At 38.3% G+C, this 20623-nt stretch overlaps 2 protein-coding genes across 3 annotated transcripts; one reads left to right on the forward strand and one right to left on the reverse strand.

The window, feature by feature from the left end:
- Positions 1-6: 6 nt before the first annotated feature.
- Positions 7-11434, forward strand: LOC146376531 (alpha-N-acetylneuraminate alpha-2,8-sialyltransferase ST8SIA3-like). The gene is made up of 4 exons (XM_084946920.1): positions 7-546; positions 3030-3152; positions 3481-4038; positions 5899-11434. Exons 1-4 carry the CDS (start codon positions 389-391, stop codon positions 6179-6181), a joined length of 1122 nt encoding a protein of 373 aa, XP_084803046.1. The 5' UTR covers positions 7-388; the 3' UTR covers positions 6182-11434.
- A 1298-nt stretch (positions 11435-12732) lies between these two features.
- On the reverse strand, positions 12733-20613 carry LOC146376532 (ras-related protein Rab-27B-like). 2 transcript variants are annotated; one of them, XM_084946922.1, is made up of 6 exons: positions 19945-20613; positions 19076-19248; positions 17694-17779; positions 15201-15304; positions 14938-15061; positions 12733-13756 (listed from the first exon to the last, which is right to left on the reverse strand). In XM_084946922.1, exons 2-6 carry the CDS (start codon positions 19226-19228, stop codon positions 13567-13569), a joined length of 657 nt encoding a protein of 218 aa, XP_084803048.1. In that variant the 5' UTR covers positions 19229-19248; positions 19945-20613; the 3' UTR covers positions 12733-13566. The 2 variants fall into 2 exon arrangements, with proteins under 2 accessions (XP_084803048.1, XP_084803047.1); XM_084946921.1 differs by having other exon boundaries at positions 19076-20613.
- Between the last annotated feature and the right edge of the window lie 10 nt (positions 20614-20623).

Consider the following 20623-nt stretch of genomic DNA (forward strand, 5'->3'; position numbering starts at 1 on the left):
GCTGCATCAGCTTGAGTGTGAGGGGGTGGGATTGGAGGTGGTGATGCTGCTGGTGCAGCTGGTGCGGCTGAAGTACGCGGCTTGCGGTGGAGCTGTCTGGGATGTGTTGACACGCATTTCTGCTCCCATCTCCTTGATTAACCCGGCAGCCTGGATGGTTTCGAGCCGCAGAGGAGAGGAAGAGGAATGAGCGCGGACCGAGCAGCGGCATCCTTATCATGCAGCCGCAGAAAATCACCACCCGTCCATTTTACACGATTATATGAGCCGATGAGCGCCAGTTTATGTGTGCTTTTCAGACGGGCGGCAGCGTTGTGCAGACCCGGGAATAACAACGCAGGCCAACACCTCGCTGCAGCTACATACAAGGAATGAAAACGCTCCCAAGATGGTCCGCATCGCCAAGGCCCTGGGTTTGGTTATTCTGTGCGTCGCCGTGCTCATTTTATCCCTCATCAGCTACGTGTCTCTGAGAAAAGACAGCCTCTTCTCCTCCTCCAAATACTACATGGGAGGCCCGAGGATTATGTTTCATGCAGGCTTTCGGTGAGTGAGAATTTTTTTCATCACAATGAGGATGGATGATCAGATGCAGAATTGGGTTGATGTAAACAGTGTGGCCTTTTGTGCACGACTCCAGACTTCATACTTTACCTTCTATATATACTTGCTGTCTAGGTTCAAACTTTAAGTGGGCCTCAGCTTCCAATCATAATGTCATTCATGCAGTACCTTGTAATTAATGTTAATGGAGTATGGTGTTTCCAAATGTAATCAATCCTTTTCACATTTGCAAACCTCCATTTAATTGAATAAACATTACAACGTTACTTTCAAAAGCAACCCAATTAATTGGATGACCTATTATAGTGTCTAAGTGTAGTGTCTAAGAATGAATAATTTAGAGTTATTGATCAGATTTCAATCGAATCCACCCGTTTTTAAGGCGGACTCTTTAGTTATCAAACCCAGGCAAAGGCTCGAAAGTCATGGTCCCGGGACTTCTGACCCAGTGTTTTGAGTTTTGTGAGTTTTGTCATTCTGTATTAAGTTCATTTGCATTCTTAAGATCCCTAGGTTGTCTGTTCAGCAGCCTATGGTTGATTAGATTTCCCCTTATGTCTTTGCCCTCTGTCTCCCTTTGTGTGTTTGTGTTTATTTAATTGTGAATTCGTGTGCCCTTTTCCCCTTGTGTTTTATTCCATCATGTTTATCGTGTTTCCCCAGCCTGTTATGTCTGTGATCTCCCCGTGATCTCTCTCCCCCCTCCTGTCTGCGTCTCTGTGTCCTTCCTGTGTTACGTTTAAGGTCCGCGTCTTGGGTCAGTATTGTCAGTTCCGTGTCCTCCCTGTCTTGTTATGTGTAACCCTCATCATCTGTGCTCCCCGTGTGCTCCCACATCCCTCATTACCTTCTGTGTATTTATGTCAGAATCTCCCTATGTTCCGTGTCACGCCGTCCCTCATGCTGTGTGATCCCTTGTGTGCCTTTCGGTAAAGTTTAGTTTATATTTTCCCAGTCTAGTTTAGTTTTATATCTTTCCTTTGCATCAGTAAATAAAGCTGTATTTTGAGTTCATCCCCATGTGTTGTGGGTCCTGCATTTTGGGTCCAATCTCCTGCCTGTACACAGAGATTCATGACACACTCAATAACGGAGTTAAAGAATCACTTGTGGGAAAGATGATAAGATGAGAAACATGCACAACATTATTTCAGTTCACCAAATCATCAAGCACTTAAAGTATCATTATTCAGTACAGACACTAGAAAATCACAGGAAACAAACTGGTAATAGAGTTGTTTTATGTAAAGGTTTCTGAATTCATACAATACAAATTCTCTTTTTTAAGTGTGCTACTGGAAAGCACAACAGCCTCCATGAAATACATGAAAAACTGCATATGAAAAATAACTTTCGTTTTTCCAGCTACCTTGACTATTTGCTCCCTCCTTTTTACTTTTCCTGTAGGATCTCTCTGTCCTCCCCCTCGCTCTCCATCCTCCTCACTCAAATAGAAACTGGAAAATGACAAAAATCTAATAATATAATAATTATTATAAGAGCTAGCGGGAGATTCCCAGTGGACAAAAAGACAACACACTGCTTAGTTATGCGAATGTGGGCAAAACAGAAGCTACAGCTTTATCATTTTTGGTGAATTGTTATAGTGAATGAAAGACAAACTGATCCATATCATTTTATAGCAATATTCAAACTGAATACAGGCTGCTGCAGGACATAGACAGGTAACATCCTTTTGACTTGCTGTCACCTGGATCTGGAGCGTATCATAAACAAACACTGAAACCCAATTTAATCAGAATAGGAATCGAAATTTGTAACAAACTAAAATAATAATGCACATGAGTTTTATAAGTCATGGCAATGTTTTGTTGTATTTCAGTTAAAGTGTGTTTTAATTCTGCATCACTGATTTGTGTCATGTAATTATCTCTTCGTGTTCTTTCTGCTGCAGCAACAAAAGTCTTATTATTCTTGAGAAGCCACGAGCCACGCCTGTGTGTGAGCGCTCTGTAACATCATGACATCAACAACACTGGACATAAAACCTGTTTTCATTCTTTCCTGTACTGCTATCAATAGAAAAGTCAGGAAAATAAACCATTAGAAGATAATTCCAGAAAATAATAATAAAATACGCCACAATTAATACTAATAATAGTTTTTAGGGGCTCTCTACAAAATAAATAAATAAATAAAATAAAAACCCAAAGGGGTCTAAACTCATTTAGGCCTGTTTTAACTAGAAAAATATCTAAATATTTTCATTTTTCCCACTCTCCTCTTTAAAGAGAAAAAACAAAAAAACAGTTGAATCATTTGAACATTTTTAACTGTAATTATTCTAAACATGAAAGTCTTTTGAGGGGCTGATATGAAAAGCAGATTGACCAAAGTGTGCCAGGAGCAGATCTGATTGGATCTTTCTAAACAGCAGCCAGTATAGCTGCTGCTGTTATTACATGATGACTCAGCTTCCAATGTTTTGTGGACATTAATTTCAGGTCTCAGTTCGCCATGAATTTCCTGGACCCTTCCTTCATCCCCTTAACTAATGCCCTAAACGAAGAGCTCCAAGGAAAACCGTCCAAATGGAAGTTCAACAAGACAGCTTTTTATCATCAGAGGTAAAAGATTTGACTCCTAACTGAATTCTGCTTGTCTTCTTTGTGAAACTTGAGTATTTTCTGGTCTGGAAATCAGACAGCATAAAACATCCTTCCTCTTCATTTTGTCTTCTGTTTGCTTGTGTTGTCCAACCAACATTCAAAACCAACAAGTGAATTGTTTGTGTGTCTAATTTTGCATATTTGTTATATGAGATATATGTGTACATATATATATATATATGCATGTATGTATGCATGTATGTGCCTGTAACATTCTGTAAATAAAAAAGGGATGTAGTCGCTGTGATTGGTTTTGGACTTTTTTTTAACATCTTTTTTTTTTCAGGAAAGATATCTTCAACTACATCGACATTCCCAACAACTTTTCCCTTACGAAGAACAGCGTGCGTGTTGGCCAGCTGATGCACTTTGACTACTCCAGCCACAAGTATGTTTTCTCCATCAGTAACAACTTCAAATCCCTGCTTCCCGACACCTCTCCCATCCTCAATAAGCACTACAGCATGTGTGCCGTGGTGGGAAACAGTGGCATTCTCACCGGCAGCCACTGTGGCCCTGAAATTGACCAAGCCGATTTTGTCTTCCGCTGCAACTTTGCCCCCACCGACATCTACTCCAAGGATGTAGGCAAGAAGACCAACCTGACCACCTTTAACCCCAGCATCCTGGAGAGGTATTACAATAACCTGCTGACCATTCAAGACAGAAATAATTTCTTCCTCAACCTAAAGAAACTGGAGGGAGCCATCCTGTGGATCCCTGCCTTCTTCCTTCATACCTCAGCTACAGTAACTCGGACCTTGGTGGATTTCTTTGTGGAGCACAAGGGACAGCTGAAGATTGAACTGGCCTGGCCAGGAAATATCATGCACGACGTGAACAAGTAAGATCTGATTCTGTTGAGCTTTGCAGGGATGGAGGATTTTTTAGGCAAACCATGAAACCAATGTGATTTTTCCATAGGCTTTTTAATTATCACACAAAATGAAACATTTCTGCCATAAAGTATTTTTTATTATGCTTAATAATCTTCAGAATTCACAATTTACTGCAACCTTTATAAAGACTATCATGCTACTGTACTGCACTACTGTTCTGTAAGTCTATGAATAAATGACAGTAGACTATAGACCTATCATAGGGCTGTAGTTTTAAATTTTATACTATGGGACACAATGTTAAAATAGCTAAAGCTTCTGTTAACCAAAAACCTTATTTCCTTATTTCAAACCACACATCCACTGAAAAATCCCAGGTCAACCAGTCATGCAAATCCTCAATCAGTTCCAGGTTCCTGCAGCTCTTTATATTCACATTCCTTGTCACCCAGTTTCTGCTCTCCACCTGTTGCTCAGATAAATGTTTATTGGTTAGGTGTAGAAATGCTTTCTAACTTTATTGACTGAACAGAGAGGTTTATGTCACACTGAAGAAAAAGAAACAAAACAAAATAAAACAGGCTGCTTTTATTGGCAGCCAAAAAGCCTAAAAACAACTTAAATCCATGAAGAAACATCTCAAAATGAGAAAATAACATAAATCCCAAACACAGAAATCTAGCAGAGAAAACACAGGGTTTGCAAAAACTATAATCTTACTAACACCAAAAGGAAAGACAGCAACTAAATACACAGTACAAGTGAAGGGACACTAACAAAGCTGGGAAAAGAACAGAGGAAGGCAGTAAAAAAAACACACACACACACAGACAACCACCTGAGGATATGACCTTCAAAATAAAACAAGAAATAAGTGAAGGAGGGACCAGGACAAAACTCACGCAGACAAAGAAGTGCACACAGGAACACAGGATGCACATGCAAAAGGAAAAAACAGGATAACAATAACTGGAATGCCAGTGATGTTTTAGCTCATCCGACTCATGATCCATCACAATTGACAGGTTATTGTAATATGTGAATCACAGAACCTATAAGTTTTGTTGTTATTGTTTGGCTGTATTACACAAACTAATGAGAACTGAAATCCACTGAGAAGTCAGGGAGGCTCCAAAACAGGACAAATGAATCGTGTTTCACTAAAATGTGACCAATACTCTGGGAGCAAGTAAGTGATTCTTTGAAAATGCATGTGACCTTGACCTTGATCACATTCAAGGAGGCCCATTTGTTGATCATTGCGCAATCTCACAAAAACCTGCGTGGTAATCGTGAAGGAATAATAATTATTATGAACTATGAAATGGACAGATGTTAAGACACCAGGCCGCTGTCCTTTGGCCAGATGAGCTAAAAATCAGAGAGTTATTGGATGTCTTGTTAATATGTAACAAGTAAAACTGAACCACAGGCAGTACAAAGACCAATTTAATCCACCGCTAATATGAAAGCATTGATATGACAGCACCGACTGATGTAAATGTGGGAATATTGTGGGAGTATATCTGAAACCCTGGTGTCACCAACATGGTAGTTTTATTTAAAGTGTGGCAAACACTAAAACCATGACCACACAGGCCTATAATTAGTTGGTGAATGACTGGTTGTACTTTAGTTACATCAATACTTTTGTTAAACCGCTTGATTTAAAATGGAAAATCTGCACCTCCATCACATCTTGACTATTTGATTTAAAACTCATTGTGGTGGTGAACAGACACAAAATCACAAAAATTGTATCACCATCCAAACATGTATGTGCTTAACTGTACATTACATGATAAAATGTTGAACAGACAACACAAAGTTACAGTCAATTTGTGATCTATTTGTTTTCTTCTCAGATACTGGAAGACTAAAAACCTCTCTCCCAAGCGTCTCAGCACTGGTATTCTCATGTACACGCTGGCCTCAGCCATATGTGACGAGATCCACCTCTACGGCTTCTGGCCCTTTGGCTGGGACCCCAACACAGGCAAGGATCTGCCGTACCACTACTACGACAAGAAAGGGACCAAATTCACCACTAAGTGGCAGGAAACCCACCAGCTGCCCAGCGAGTTCAAGCTGCTCTACAAGCTGCACAGGGAAGGCGTGATCAAACTCAGCTTGACGCACTGCTCTTAGACATTCGATGAGTCCGGGATGGTTTAAGACGTGACTCCAGAGACCATTACCGACATACATCAGCTCAGTTCAAACTTCTGTTGTGGCACACATGATAAGCATGATAAGTGTTTGGGCAGTTTATGATCATCCTGCAAACACACACTCATGTCACGTTGTAATTTTACATGAAGATGTCAGGCTCACTCGAGCTGCAGATCCCAGCGTTGTTATTCATTCAATATGTTGTGTTCAGCACCACAGTTAGGGGCTTTCATGCAGCTCAGTTGCTTTCATTATTCTCCTTTGCATGACTGCTGGCTAAATAGTTTGAGCCAAACAGACATCTATTTTAACTGGAGTCCACGGGGGATTCAGCTGTGGGGACGCAGTAAATTTCCACTTCTGCTTGAAACAGATCGATTAATCACCTTTACAACAGTATACCAATTCTGTACACTGAAATCACTGCCTAATCTCAGGGAAGGAGTTAGATCAGTGTTTTTTGTAATCAGATTTAATGCCTCCAGAGAGGTGCGGTTCCTGTTTTCAGGCCTTTTCCCCCACGAGGTGTCAGACAATCTGCACTGCTCTAGAAGATGGTATTTGTTTACAAGATTGTACTCTATATAAATATATGTGTGTCTTTTTTCTCTGTAGACAGCCTGACTGTCCACTTCAAAATTTTTGGAATAATAATCAACATTCCAACAATAAGCCATAAATTCATGGAGAGGTGTTTTGTGATCATTAGGTCAGAACTGCAGAACGTGTTACCGGCCTTCATTACGTAGGTGTTGAGAAAATGAGACATTTCCAAAATCTACCAACAAGACTACGAGGATAATTTTCCATCAGTAACAATGAAAATATATGTAATGGTAAACTTACTTGATTTAGGATCAAATTTAGCCAAGCAATTTCTGATAAGAGATCATCAAGTTTTGTTATCATCATGTATAAAAGAACCGATGTTTACAATTAAAATATTATCAAAATACATGACAGACTGGAGCAACAGCTCCATCTATTTGCCAATTCATGATTAAATCCCAGATTTCTCATTTGTGGGATAATAAAGGTTTATTCTAGGTTTATTCTATTCTATTACCAAGTTTGAATATCGCACCTAAACTAGTTTAAAACTTAGCTTACTAAATTGGGACCTCAGGAAGCCACTGGTCAAACCCAAAACATGGTAATCCCTGACCTAACCACTCTGTAAAACTGCAAATCTTTCACACATTGTCTAAAAATATTTACTCGTGCAGATACAAGATGCTATTTTGTGAGTTTTAAAAGATCTGCTAACCAAAATTTCTGATCCTTCAGAAGAGCCAAGCTATTTATTTCCGCTCTTTTACCACTCTTAATCAAAGTTATTAGGTAAAAATATTTATTTCACAGTTAAAGGCACCAGTGTTGCCAGATTGGGTTTTCCACACAGTTTTAAGCTTAACCTTGATGGTTAAAATTATGTTGGACAAAATTTAGGCTGTTTTGGGATCCTTTTTGATGATTTAAAAAATATGCATTTTAAATAATAGTTCACAATAAAACCCAAGAGTGTACGTATTTGACCTAATCCGAAATTGTCATGGCGGACTGTCTGCCATGACGCGAAATACTAAGACTTTATGTTCCAGTTGCTGCTATGTTATGTCAGATATCAGTGAGAAGATGCTGCCACAGTGGGTTAAATGTATACATACATATATATAAACTACAGAAAGGAGTGGGAGAGTGAGGTGAAGCATCAAAGCTTATATGTAAAATAGTCAGTCATGCTGTTTTTATATAAACAGTCTGAAATATTTAAAAGTATAAATGTACCTACTATATAAGTGGGTAGAGTGTGTGGATGCCTGGGTGCACTAAATTGACTATGGGTATGTGCAAAATGGAGCACAGATGTGCATGGATTGTTACTTTGGTTGGTTTTAAGTGATACGTGATAATTGTTTGTGGTTGACAGCAAGTGTTTCCCTGCAAACTGACAGGAAGAATAGTAAAAGAGGCTTCTGCTTCTCTCCCTCACACTCTCTTGTTTGCGTTTGTGTGTTGATATAAGGATTTCTGTTGGGAGCCATTGGGCACCAGCGTGCATTGCTCTTGAATGTGGTGCAGTGCAGTGGTGGATTGCTACTTACTCCCAGAGTACTGGTGAGATTTTAGTGAAACAAGGTTAATTAGCCCTGTTCAGGAGCCCTGCTGACTTCTCAGTGGATAAATGAGTACTTGGTAAATACTTCAGAGGGTTAATTACACCAGCGGTTCGCAACCTTTGGGCCACGGACCGGTCCCCGAGTCGTTTGGTACCGGGCCGAGAGAGTTGAGGCTTGGTTGTGATTTATGGAATTTATGGTTTTCAGGTTTTTTATCGGTTTTATTGTTAACTCGGTTTCCCTAGGTCTTTTCCCGTGTGTTATGAATAAATCTTCTTTTTTTGGTACCAGTACTGGTTTTATTTTTTTGTATTTATCCGCGACCCCTGAAAGACTGGTGCGTGAAAATATTGTCGGCCATAAACCGGTCCATGGCGGAAAAAAGGTTGGGGACTGCTGACCTACACAACCAAATGCCTGAAGTGTTCATGAGCAACCAACCAACTGCTAAAAAAATGCTCAGTGAGGAAGTTGTATGTCTACCTTAACTGTACCAGGAATTGAACTGTTGAGATTAAGAATCGCTTTTGCGAGGGTGTCCTAGGCCAAAATAGAAAGCACTGACCTAGCAACCTTGTGGAAATATGTGAAAATGTTGGTCGTTTCCAAACAGAAAAACCCCAAATCATCATTAGTAAAGACTTTATTATTGAGCTGTAACATATCTTCCAAATCTGAACGGTTTTGTGGTTAGCACACTGTTAGCTTAAAGGAAGTTGTGCATAGTTGATTATGCTAGCCTACTTAATGCTGTTTAGTGGAATGTAGTTTTGCTTTTACATGATATAATTTCAGATCTTGTAAGTTTATGTTTACACATTCAGATTGTTTCTTTTTCTCCTGCCTAAATGGAAACATTAGGGAGCTAATGTTAGCTAGCTAGTTACATGAGAGAGTCTAAGTGGGTTATGATATTTATTATTTACTAACAACATATTTATGCCACATGCTTCAATATGTATGCTTAAATTGTCACTTAGTAAACACAAGCTTGGTTTAAACATACAAACAAATGTCAAAAATCATTTTTGACCAGGGGCTACCAGACTCGGACCACCTTGTGATGTAAATCATGGCTCAAGTGTGGCTTAAAACATCAGGAAATAGAACTTTTTTAAATAATAACCGATCTTGAGGTTTCCCACTATGTCTAAAATACCCTGCCGACGATTGAACTTCACTATTTATTAGACAGCTTTTGTTGACTGAAGAAATGTTCTTTATTCCTACCGTAACTGTATCAAATTCAATATTCGTGATGCAAGATAAAATGAATGAATGTTATATGGCTTATTGCATCTTGTACAAACAGCATGAAATATTTAAGTGGTAATGCATGTGAGGCACTAACAGATCTTTTAGGCTAGTTTTATACAACCTTTTTGAAGGGTAAAATTTAGTCATTTGCTATTGTTTGTATTCCTGGTGGTGTATTCCTTAAGAATATCACTGGTGTCTTTGTATGAGAGCTGTTTGAAGGCTAAAAAGAACGCTGTATTCCACATGGGACCAAACTTCTACAGATCAACTTAAAAATGAACAAGCTTTATTTTTTATAACTGTAGATAGTCCTGGGGTCTTAAACAGTCCACCTTATCGTGCCAGACTGAAACAGACTGGTGGATATGGGGGTGAGGAAGACTGGACCCAAACAATAAAAGCTGGCCACATGACCATCCCATGACTCTGCAACATGTGCTCCTTGTTGCAAATTCCAGCTTAGGCTGAGGTTTAACACACAGAGAAATGCAGTCATGCACATTTACCATATGTAGTATCTGTTCTTTCGTCTTGTTCAAACGAACTAATTCAAATCGTTAACTTGTGTGTCTAACCTTTAAATCACAGTGCAGTCACGACATTAAAAGCAACAACCATGAAACTGCACATCTTGTAAAAAGACAGCCAAATGTTAGAACTTTGATTGTTATAGATGTGTAAGAATAATTTAAGCAGTCCCTTCACTGAATGTTTTGTAGGTACACCAAAGACCATGTGCTTAAAAGAAATAATGGAAACTGATTTGTGAAAGCTCTATGACAACTAATGGCAGTAGACAGTATAAAAAATGAAAGTGGCAGCCCTGCACACCTCCACTGATTTGTAAAGTCTGAATATGAAGCCTCAAGCTAAGTGTTTTCGCCGTGACCACCTTGGTGTTTTGAGACTGCCTGTGGCAAGTGAGGGCTGGATCTGGCTGAGAAACTAAGTACATGTATACTCATTGGCTAACGACTTGCAATATCCTGATCATGACTTACAAAACTAACCTATTGAGTTGATTAAGTAATGATAAAAATGTTTATAAATGTCACAGACTGAAGGAGCAAAGGGTGTTTTTCCATATTTCTATGTAATAGGACAGGAAGTCTTTTTACAGTCAAGGGAGTCGCCCCCTGCTGGATGCAAAAGGAATACAAGTTTGAGGCACTTTGGCTTCAGAACACTAGGGTAACCCCACAAACATTTGAGGTTTTTAGGGCTGACACTTGCCTAATGGCCACTGTTTTGCAGAGATTTCCCTAATTAACTACATTCGTAGAATGTCCTTGTAAAGCTATGAATGTCCTCCTTCAGAGTTATTTGTTGGAAATATCCAGTGGTATACTGCTGGGCATTTCCTCCTCTAAGAAAATTTCTCGTAACATTAAAAATCAATGTGCAGAATGTGTGTAAAATATGCTGATGCCAAGAAACTCTGTGATGATTGTATTCCAGTCAGAGTAATATATATTTTTTGTGCATTACAGTATGTTTAAATGACCAGACAGTGATGTGCATTACCTAAACATTAAATGTGTTTATTCCAAATTGAGCACTATACAGGATTTGTTCTTTAACAACCCTTTAACATTTCCGTACTTGTGTTTGATCTGCATGGCGATTTTGTTCCATTATGCTGCTTATGTACATGTTGTATAAAAGTCATAAATCATGTAAGTGACTGTACTATCCTGGTTGTTCGATCAGCAGCAATCACCCAAGTAAGAAACCATGTCCTACAGTAAATGTTTTTTGATTATATTCCATGATAAATATACATTATGTGCCTGCATATTCCTTCCATCAATGCCTCAACGTGTCAAATAAACAGTATTTTTCTCTGGTATGACCCATTTGGAGATTAAAATTTTTTTTTTAAAAAGTAAACTAACAACAACTACATAAACTAAATGAAATTGCTGGCTTTGCAATATATTTACACACACAAAAATCTTATTCTGCTTGAAATAGTGGCTACACATAAAGTCACATATACTTTACATGTAGAGACATTTTTATTGTCCCCGAATTTCAGCTTCTTGCGTTTTTACTACTCTTCCATGAAAGATTCCTCTATTTGCAAGATGCTAAAATGCTCAAAGGTTTTATTGCATAGACTATTTCACACTGTTATTAACCCTCCAACCGTTCCTGGGTGGATTTGCAGTGGTGCTTAGGACACACATAGACTGTATGTAAGTGGCTAGTGAAGTCCTCTTGTGAAGCCCCACACTGGGTATTTTCACCATTGCCATCACACCTTTTTAAAACTACACCTTACCAGCCCAGTGTTGGATCTGACTACAACAGGATCTACAGTTTGTAAATCAAAAATCTTTTATTACAAATATTACATTTTAACATATGAACTTCTGGGTGTGTTTAATATAACTGGAAACTGCCACAAGCCCATAAATTAATCAAGAAAATTTTTATTGAAAGCCAAGGGCCTTTCCCCCCCAAAACTTCTTTGGAACGGGAAGTCTTTTGGAATTGGAAGTCTGTATTGGCATTCAGAGCCAGAGGCTATGTCCATCTTTTATATACAGTTAGTGGATTTGGATAATTTTAACTTCCACTTTTAGACAACTTTCCTCACATTATCTGTGACTGAGTGGAATCATTGACTACCAGCTGCCTGAGGCAGCAAAGCAACCCCAGACCAGATAATTTCCAACATCATGCATCACACTTAGTATGACTTTCCTCTGGAAAGCACCCTTTGGTCTTCTCTTTCCTAGATTTTGTATGCCCAGAGAAGGCTTTTGTCTTTATCAGCATTCTGAGCCTCTTTGGAGAGTAGACATGTACGCACTGGCACCAACAGTTACCTGCACATACTACGACTGAGTTTTGGGGACTATATTTGCCACTGGTATATGATTTACTTTACAGTGGAATGATTATTTCAAAAGATTTCACAGGATTCTGTAGAAAGTCTGAGAGTTCTTCAGATACTCACACCGCACATTTCAATGACAAAAAGAACAACACACCCAAGATGTCAAAGGTTTAAATAAGACAGACCACATGTTTAGATATCACTGCATAAAGTTCTTCAAAACACTAGCAACCCAACCACCTAATTTTACACTTAAAGAAAGATAAATGTATCAGTGTACTTACTTTTTCTATCTATATTTTTAATCATTTTTTTGAATTATAAAAATTACTCTGGGGCATTTGTTTGAACCCATATCTTTATCTGTGGTGTGTTTGTACAAACATGTCAAAAGAGCCAATATTCGACTTGTTCACAGAGCTGTGTAAGTCTTTGGACCACTACTTTACTTGAAAATGGGAATAAGGGCCAGGAATGTTTTTCAAACAGACATATATGGAAATGCAGTTTAAAAGGTAAGAAACTGAGTTTTCAATCGTAAAGAACTTGAAAGACACAGGTATTGACTGGTTATTTGCCAAGTTGTTTCCTATGTGTAGACACAATACTGGCTCATCTGTTGAGTTGCATATTTTCCGGTGAATGATTATAAGTCAGGCTAAAGTGGCTTAAATAAACATTCTTCAGATAATGTGTTAAAAACAGCCAGTGTCCAAAGAAAAACTTTGAATGACCTTCAGAAAGTAAAGACCAACATAATAAGAAAGTTTGGCTCCTTGGATGCAAAATATAAAGAAATAAGGGGTTCAAGACTTTTACATAGTACTGCAGTTTTTTATAAGTGGACATACAGTTGTTTCATTTTGCAGTTTTCTTTTATGTTGTTTCTGACAATACAAAGTGTGTGAATAAATAACACTAGAAGACGAATTTATACTGTAACAATAATAACGCTTTAAATGAAACTTTCCAAAGCTCTTCTCCTTTCATGTACAGTATGGGCTTATATTTTGCTTGGTTTTAGGATCTCAAATGTCTCATTTCACAGGCTGTTGTAGATCTCGAGAAAATGGTAGGATCTCAAAATGCAGTGATATATGGTGTAAAAGAGAAAAGAGGAGCTGGTGGTTGCAACATCAGCAGGCACACCTCCTCCTCACAGATGCCTCCTCCACTTCATGGCTGGAGACGGGGCTGCCATTGGGTTCTGAGCCTTGGCCCCCGTATGTGCTCTGCTCCATCCTCTTCATCACCAAATTCAGCAGGGTGGTCACCGCCAGGTCCACATCAGCACCCGTCACTGCACTCGTCTCAAAGTACGGGATGCTTAGGAGAATGTGGAACAAGAAAAAAAAAACATTAGCTGATCTTAGAAATGATTGTTTTACAATCCAAAATAAGTCTTTGCTCTAAAAGTTTTTTTTACAGATCCAAGATCAGGGAAAACTGTTGACCAGCACCATCTTATGGTGACAGAATTAAAACTAGATTTCCATCATCTTCAAGGAAAAGAGAAAATAATTTATAATCTGAACTCATTAACTCATCATGAACCTGTGGAAAACACAAACTTCTAAGTCACAGTTACCAGATGAAGCTATATAAATATAAAATGATATTAAATTTAAAATTTAAAATAGCACCAGAGTAGTGATAGCAAACAATTTTAATAAAGTGTCATTTCGTTTTGGTTTGGCTGATAATGTCTTTCTCAGCAATTAGGCTGTAAAAATATAATGATCCCACTGTCAGTTTGCATTTGTAGGTCATGCTGAAAAGCCCCTTTGGGCTCCAGCTTGGAAAATGGGATCTCGTTTGGGATAATTCACACTTCTGGCTCAAATGAACTCATCAGTTCAGGCAACCACTTTCATCTATTCATAATAATGGATATTGTGCACAAATCAGCAAAAAGTCCAAAAGTTATCCCCTTCTCATCTGTCATTTATAAATCTGTAGGAAATCTAGTAGGACACACTGGATGTCTTTTTTATGTTGTACACTTGGCATCGTTACTAGAATCAGGTGATAATGTATGAAGGCCAAGAGAAAGTTTTTTGAGAGACCTACTAAAATTGGAGAAGCTAAAATGAGTAAAAACAATTCATAAAATAATAATTTACCACAGAACAATAGCAATAAAAAGGTTACAGTAACCTTATATTTAATGTGGTAGAACGTCAGGCTTAATAAGGCTTCTGAATATTAAAAAAATAAAACAGGACATAAGATCAATAAAAGTCATACACAAAACTGTAAACTGTTGTCACATGAAGTTTGGTTATTAATTTAATACCATGGCACTTTGTGATTTTTATCTGTGAAATGTGCTATATAAATAAATTTTACTTACTTACTTACTTACTAATAAACAAACAAACAGCAGCCATAATTATGTTTGCACAGAGGAAAGAAAAATGAAAAAACAAGTATGAAAGTACACTATTATGTCTCTTTATGGGTACAGACATATTTTTATGATTAATACAGTGTTTGTAAGGCCTTACCCATATCTGTCTGCCAGATCTCTGGCTTGCCTGGCGTGAACACTTCTCATGTCTCTGACGTCTGCCTTGGTACCCACCAACACCACATCTGGACTCTCACAGTACGCGTTGGCCTGCAGCTGACCTGAAACACAGAGGAAGTCACGTAAAGCCTCAGCATACATGAGAAGAAACTCAGAATCAGTCGAGATTATTATCTGTGCAGCAACATAAAACTAAATATATTGATTGGAAGCAGAACAGGGGGCTCAGTGGAAACATACTCATCCAGTTTCTGACATTGAGGAAACTTTGCTGATTGGTCAAGTCAAACATCAACAGGAAGCCCATGGCATCTCGGAAGAAAGCTGTGGTGAGGCTGCGGAACCTAAAGAAAAAGCAGATTTTTTAGAAAGCAGATGTCAAACTGACATGTCTAAGCACCTGCTGAATGGATTTAAATACAATACAACATTCATGGTCCCAAGAATCCTACTGGCGTTTGGGATTTCTGTAACTGCATCCCCAGCAGACCCACAAGGCTAAAATTGTTTTTTCTTAGCACAGACTGTATATATATAAGGGTGGAAGATGTTACTTGCATTGTTTCTAGGAGGTAACTACTCTGGTTCCAAGAAGAGAAAATAGCTTTCAGTTTGGTTTTTCAGTGGCCTCAGCAAAAGTTATTCCAGTTTATGGTCTTTATCACAGGTTTCAAGTCTTAGCGTAACATTAAGTAGGATGATAAAAGCAGAGTATGCTTTAGCCACTACCTTATGAGCGTGTGGGTTACTTGATAAAGTCTGTGCCACCTTGTACACATGGTGTCTGGTTTCATAAAGCTATGATGGAGAGGGCTCAAAGAAATAGGACTTCAGTAACAAGTGGGTGACATCAGAGTGGCTACACTAAAGTAAGAACTATGCAGTCCTGATTACACCTTTAGTGCTTCTACAGGAAGGTAAGTAGCAGCAGGGGGCTGCTAATCAAATACATTTAATCAACTGATCATCAGCAAGTGTGAGGATCTCTTTAAATGCAGAATCTATTGCATTTTGCTTGTCTGGAGCATTGAAGGGTGAGTTAGCACAATCCTACGACCTTTCTCAGATCAAACAACAAATTCAGACAAGCGCCAAATTTCAGACTCTACAGGCCTCAGTTAGCATGCTAAGGTTTACAGTGTTGGGAAGGTTACTTTTAAAATGTATTCCACTACAGATTACAGAATACCTGCCCCAAAATGTATATTGTAACGTATTCCGTTTCATTACTCAATGAGAGTAACGTATTCTGAATACTTTGGATTACTTAATATATTATCATGCTTTTTACAACTACATGAATGTACTATTGCTGTGTGATTTATTACTATTACTGAAGGTTACTCGCCATACCAATACTAACTAGATTTTTAAATCTTAATATAAAATGAGAAACAGCTGCATTTTTTGTAGCGAACTATAAAACAGGTCAGCGGCTCCGAACCGTAGTAAAGGGACCTCTGGCTAATACGTTGGGTTCTGTGTCGGGCTCATAGCCGAAAACTAGCTTTACTTTGTTTTCTGGGTCAACTTTGCGAGAGACAGAGAGAGGCGTTGAAAGGCTGCTCCAACTGAACTTATTGTTGTTTTGAAGGAAAACACGAACACAGTGTACAGTCGAGCCTTAATAGCTTACTTACAACTGGGCTCGTCAGGCACTCTATTTGGCTGCAGTGGTTATTTTTATATTTACATGCTTCCAGCTCCCGTTTCTGGTCGGTGACAACTCGTACTTTTCCACTCTTCTTTTTCTCCCTCCCTTGCACACAGACAGATAATGAGTATGGCAGTCCATTCTCCCTGCAGCACGGACTACACTGCCCATGAGGCTACATCCTTTAGGGCTATGCCTGTAACACTCTGCCTGTTGCCTTCATATTAAATAATGTTTTAAATAATAAAGATATTCCTTCACATCATTGTACAGGCTGCAAGTAGGGGTGACATGGGTCGTGAGATTGAGACACAGACATTAGAGTCTCTTAATGTGATTTGTTTGGGTTCCCACCAGTGTGGAATTACCAAAAATAGAGAGGGCATAGCTTAACATATAAAGCAGGAAAAGACCGCTGTGTAATCCATTTATTTCAACAAAGTAACTGTATTCTGAATACCACCTTTTTAAACGGTACCTGTAACAGAATACAGTTACTCATATTTTGTATTTTAAATACATAACGCCGGCACATGTATTCCGTTACTCCCCAACACTGAAAGTTTGTGACAATACAATTAGCAAAAGACTGAACAAGTGTGGCTTGTATGGAAGAGTTGTTCTCTCTAAAAAGAACGTGTCAGAACAAATGACAAGATGTCAGGAACAATATCTTTTGGACAGATGACACCAAAGCAGAGATGTTTGTCCATAATGCACAATATAGTGTTTAGCTTGGAGGAAACCAAACACAGCATATCAAGGCAAACACCTTATACCACCTGTCAAGACTGTTAGTGGAGGGTGAAGAATTAAGCTTGTTTTGCAACCACAGGACCTGGGCACCTTGCAGTCATTTAGTCAATCATGAAACCCTCTGCATACCAAAGTACCATGTGCCTGACAGCTAAATTTGGACATTCCGGACATGAAATGGACTACATAAACCAGGTGTGAGGAATTAATTATCAGGTGCAAAGATTTTTAAAATGATAAATAATGTTTCGATCCTCCACACACACACTTATTTATGAAATATTAACTATGAATTATGAAACAAAGAAAAATTTCATGATTACCTCTCTTGTCCTGCTGTGTCCCAGAGCTGAAGGTGAACTCTGAAGTTCTTCTCAGTTGCCCCATCTACACCTGTCCCCGTATAAACCTAAAGCAGTACACAGAGCCCAGTAATCAACTCAAAAAGTTCAAAATGCTCCACATCCAAACCAAATTACACGATTTCTATTTTACGTTTTGTGTCATTTCTTTGGATTAGCAGGGTGCGTGGACGGATGCAACACAGTTACACTTATGATAGGGATCAAGCAAAATAGATAATTTGATATAACAGGTCTACGTTATGGACAAAACTCAACGTGACCATAGCTGTACTGGCAACATAATACCACACTAATGTTTTAGTTTCATATAAGCAGTTAATAGAGACGTCTTTTTTCTCTTGGCTACAGATTGACTACAGAGATTTTCATATAACATAAAAACCTAGCATTTTCAGTATAGCTGATTACATCAGGAAAAATACATTTAGGGTTGCTACTTCAGCTTCAAAATCGTGGTTTTACTCACTAAGGATTTACAGGATTTCATTTTGTTCTTTGTTATATTTTTTCAAGAAGAAAGTATTAAACTTTTGGTTTGTAATTCTCTATTTTGTTTTAATTATTTCCCTAAGACGAGTTTGGCATGTCTAAGTGTTTATTAGATATTCAGTTAGATTTTCTTCAATAGATTATTACCATGTTACTAACAACCTGAGTTAACACATTTTTTCTAACAGACGATGAAGCCAGAAAATAATTTTACCCTCTATATGCATACTTTTTCTTTATTATTGTTTTAAGTAAGAAGAACACTCTCAGATTGAGATAGTTTTTTAGTCCAGTGAGTATTTGCAGATTTTTCTTTGTCTTTCTTGTAAAATTTAAAATAGTTTCAATAAATGTGAAAAGTTCTACTAAAATAGAGCAACCTGAAAGCCTCAATTTATTGTGACTTGCTGCAAGAAGTCAGTGAAACAAACAAACTAACTAACTAACAAAAAAAAGACCACATATGACTGTTAACACAAAGACAACAAAAACATTTTAAATAACATTTGATACTAAAGATGCAGATTTCACGGGTGGGGATCAATATTGGAGGGAGTCTGGGGGTCATCCCTTCAAACATATCTTTGTTTCTTTTATATTTCCTACAATATATCTCCACTAGAATGCTTTCTTGACTCTGGTGATCCCACATTAACCTGACAAATAATAATTTGTTGTGTACTCTATTAAAAGTTAATGGCCAAAGTTAAAAGTTATTTCTGTATCAAACATTATCTGCCAATTATTATAAAATACTTAAAAAGATAAATGTGTAAAAGGCTTACCTGGCCTTACTGAGTTTTTGAAATGTTTTTTTCCCTATAATTTAAATGCCATTAACATGTACTCACCACTCTCTTTTCCCTGAAGTCGATGCCCACTGTGGTTGTGAATTTGCGGTTGAACTTGTTGTCAGTGTACCTGTAGAGGAAGGTGGTCTTTCCCACTCCTGAGTCCCCCAGAGCCAGCAGCTTGATCAGATAGTCATAGTCCCAGTTAGCCATTGTGCAGCTGAGTGCCGAACCTGCCACAGAGTTTAGCTCACAGTACAACGCTTTGCTGGTTTTCACATGTCCCAAACCATGAGAGTTGAGACACATGTGGGAAAATAACAACTTATAAGGTTAAATTCTTCAACCTAAGCTGCAGTTCTCAGTCTGAGGCTGTAGGACCATCACACAGGCTTAGCAGGACGTCATAACTCCCCACTCATTAGGCACTGATCAGAGAAGGACTAGCACATGACTGGAGCTGGCTTCCACATGAGCAGTCAAATGCCTCTCCAGAGTTTTCTCTAACTTTGCTTAGCAAAACCCAGCTTGTTTGGCACACAGAAGTCCTTTTATTGACTTAAAGAGCTATGGGCAGACAGCTCAGCAGTGCATGACGCTACTATGTCATTGCAATGCTTTGCTTACACTGTCAGCTGGGGCTAGTCCAGTAAAGGCAGGATGGGAAATCCCATTTAATGATGCCAAATAGTTAAAAGTATTTTTCTTACTCCCTTATGTACTTAAAAAAAAACTACATTAAAAGAGATATTACTATATCTTACTCTGTGCAATCAAGTGACAAGGATGCTGCTTAATTAACCCTCTAATGATTAACAAAAAGATTTACTAGATTAACACAAAACATTACTTTAGTAATTTTCTAAATAGTCCAAACATCAATACTACACCCTCAGCACACACAAACCATTAAAACTTTAAAATCTTACCAGTCTATGTGGAGAAAATGAAAACATCCGTTCACAAGTTGCACCGCTTGTTCTTATTAAATAACCACTATCATCATTCGATGGTACATTGCATAGCCTGAACCTTTCCCCTGTGCTACATGTGATCCAGGGAGGAGTTTAATACCAGCTTCTGCTGTGTTTACAGACCCTTGTGTTTTCCGCTGTTATTTATGAGGAAAAAGGGCTCTTTGAACACTGGATTGTCTGTGGATTTAAGTGGAAATGGTCCAACCAAAAAAAACGGGCCTCACGTCTGGAGGCTCAGTGAAGTAATCCTGCTTCTAAAAACAAAGCGGCCTGTAGACGTTTTTAAGTTCTATAAAAGGTTTGATTTCTAAAAAGGAAAACTATGTCACTTATAAGTGCTGTGGTACAAAAAAAAGAACTGAAATATGAGAACTTTAATCAGTAATGTCTGAAGTGAGGCTTTCTGCTCATACTCATTTTTAAGGTTATAGTTTAGTTATTCCATTATTGAGCTTAACTACTGATCATTGATGGAATCAGTTAATTTCCTCCTTTATTGCTGGGCAGGTTCTGTATCTTTTCTGTATATACTTAAACAGTTAAAAGCAGGATTAAAAGCTTAGTATACCCCTCCTTTTAAAGTCCCCCTTCCTTTACGTGAACTACATACCGATTGGTTGCCTCTCACAAA

The sequence above is a fragment of the Perissodus microlepis genome, chromosome 12, assembly GCF_051167445.1.
Source record: "Perissodus microlepis isolate ML-2025 ecotype Zambia chromosome 12, ASM5116744v1, whole genome shotgun sequence".
Classification (NCBI taxonomy): domain Eukaryota; kingdom Metazoa; phylum Chordata; class Actinopteri; order Cichliformes; family Cichlidae; genus Perissodus; species Perissodus microlepis.

What these genes read in the sequence shown, in the direction of transcription:
- LOC146376531 (XM_084946920.1), top strand. Translation starts at nt 389, where the DNA reads ATGGTCCGCATCGCCAAGGCCCTGGGTTTGGTTATTCTGTGCGTCGCC. An exon ending in ATGTTTCATGCAGGCTTTCG is followed by an intron (nt 547 to 3,029) that starts GTGAGTGAGAAT and finishes CATTAATTTCAG; the next exon opens with GTCTCAGTTCGCCATGAATT. An exon ending in ACAGCTTTTTATCATCAGAG is followed by an intron (nt 3,153 to 3,480) that starts GTAAAAGATTTG and finishes TTTTTTTTTCAG; the next exon opens with GAAAGATATCTTCAACTACA.
- LOC146376532 (XM_084946921.1), bottom strand. Translation starts at nt 19,324, where the DNA reads ATGTGTCTCAACTCTCATGGTTTGGGACATGTGAAAACCAGCAAAGCG. An exon ending in ACTTCAGGGAAAAGAGAGTG is followed by an intron (nt 17,780 to 19,075) that starts GTGAGTACATGT and finishes GTACTGCTTTAG; the next exon opens with GTTTATACGGGGACAGGTGT. An exon ending in CAATGTCAGAAACTGGATGA is followed by an intron (nt 15,062 to 15,200) that starts GTATGTTTCCAC and finishes TCTGTGTTTCAG; the next exon opens with GTCAGCTGCAGGCCAACGCG.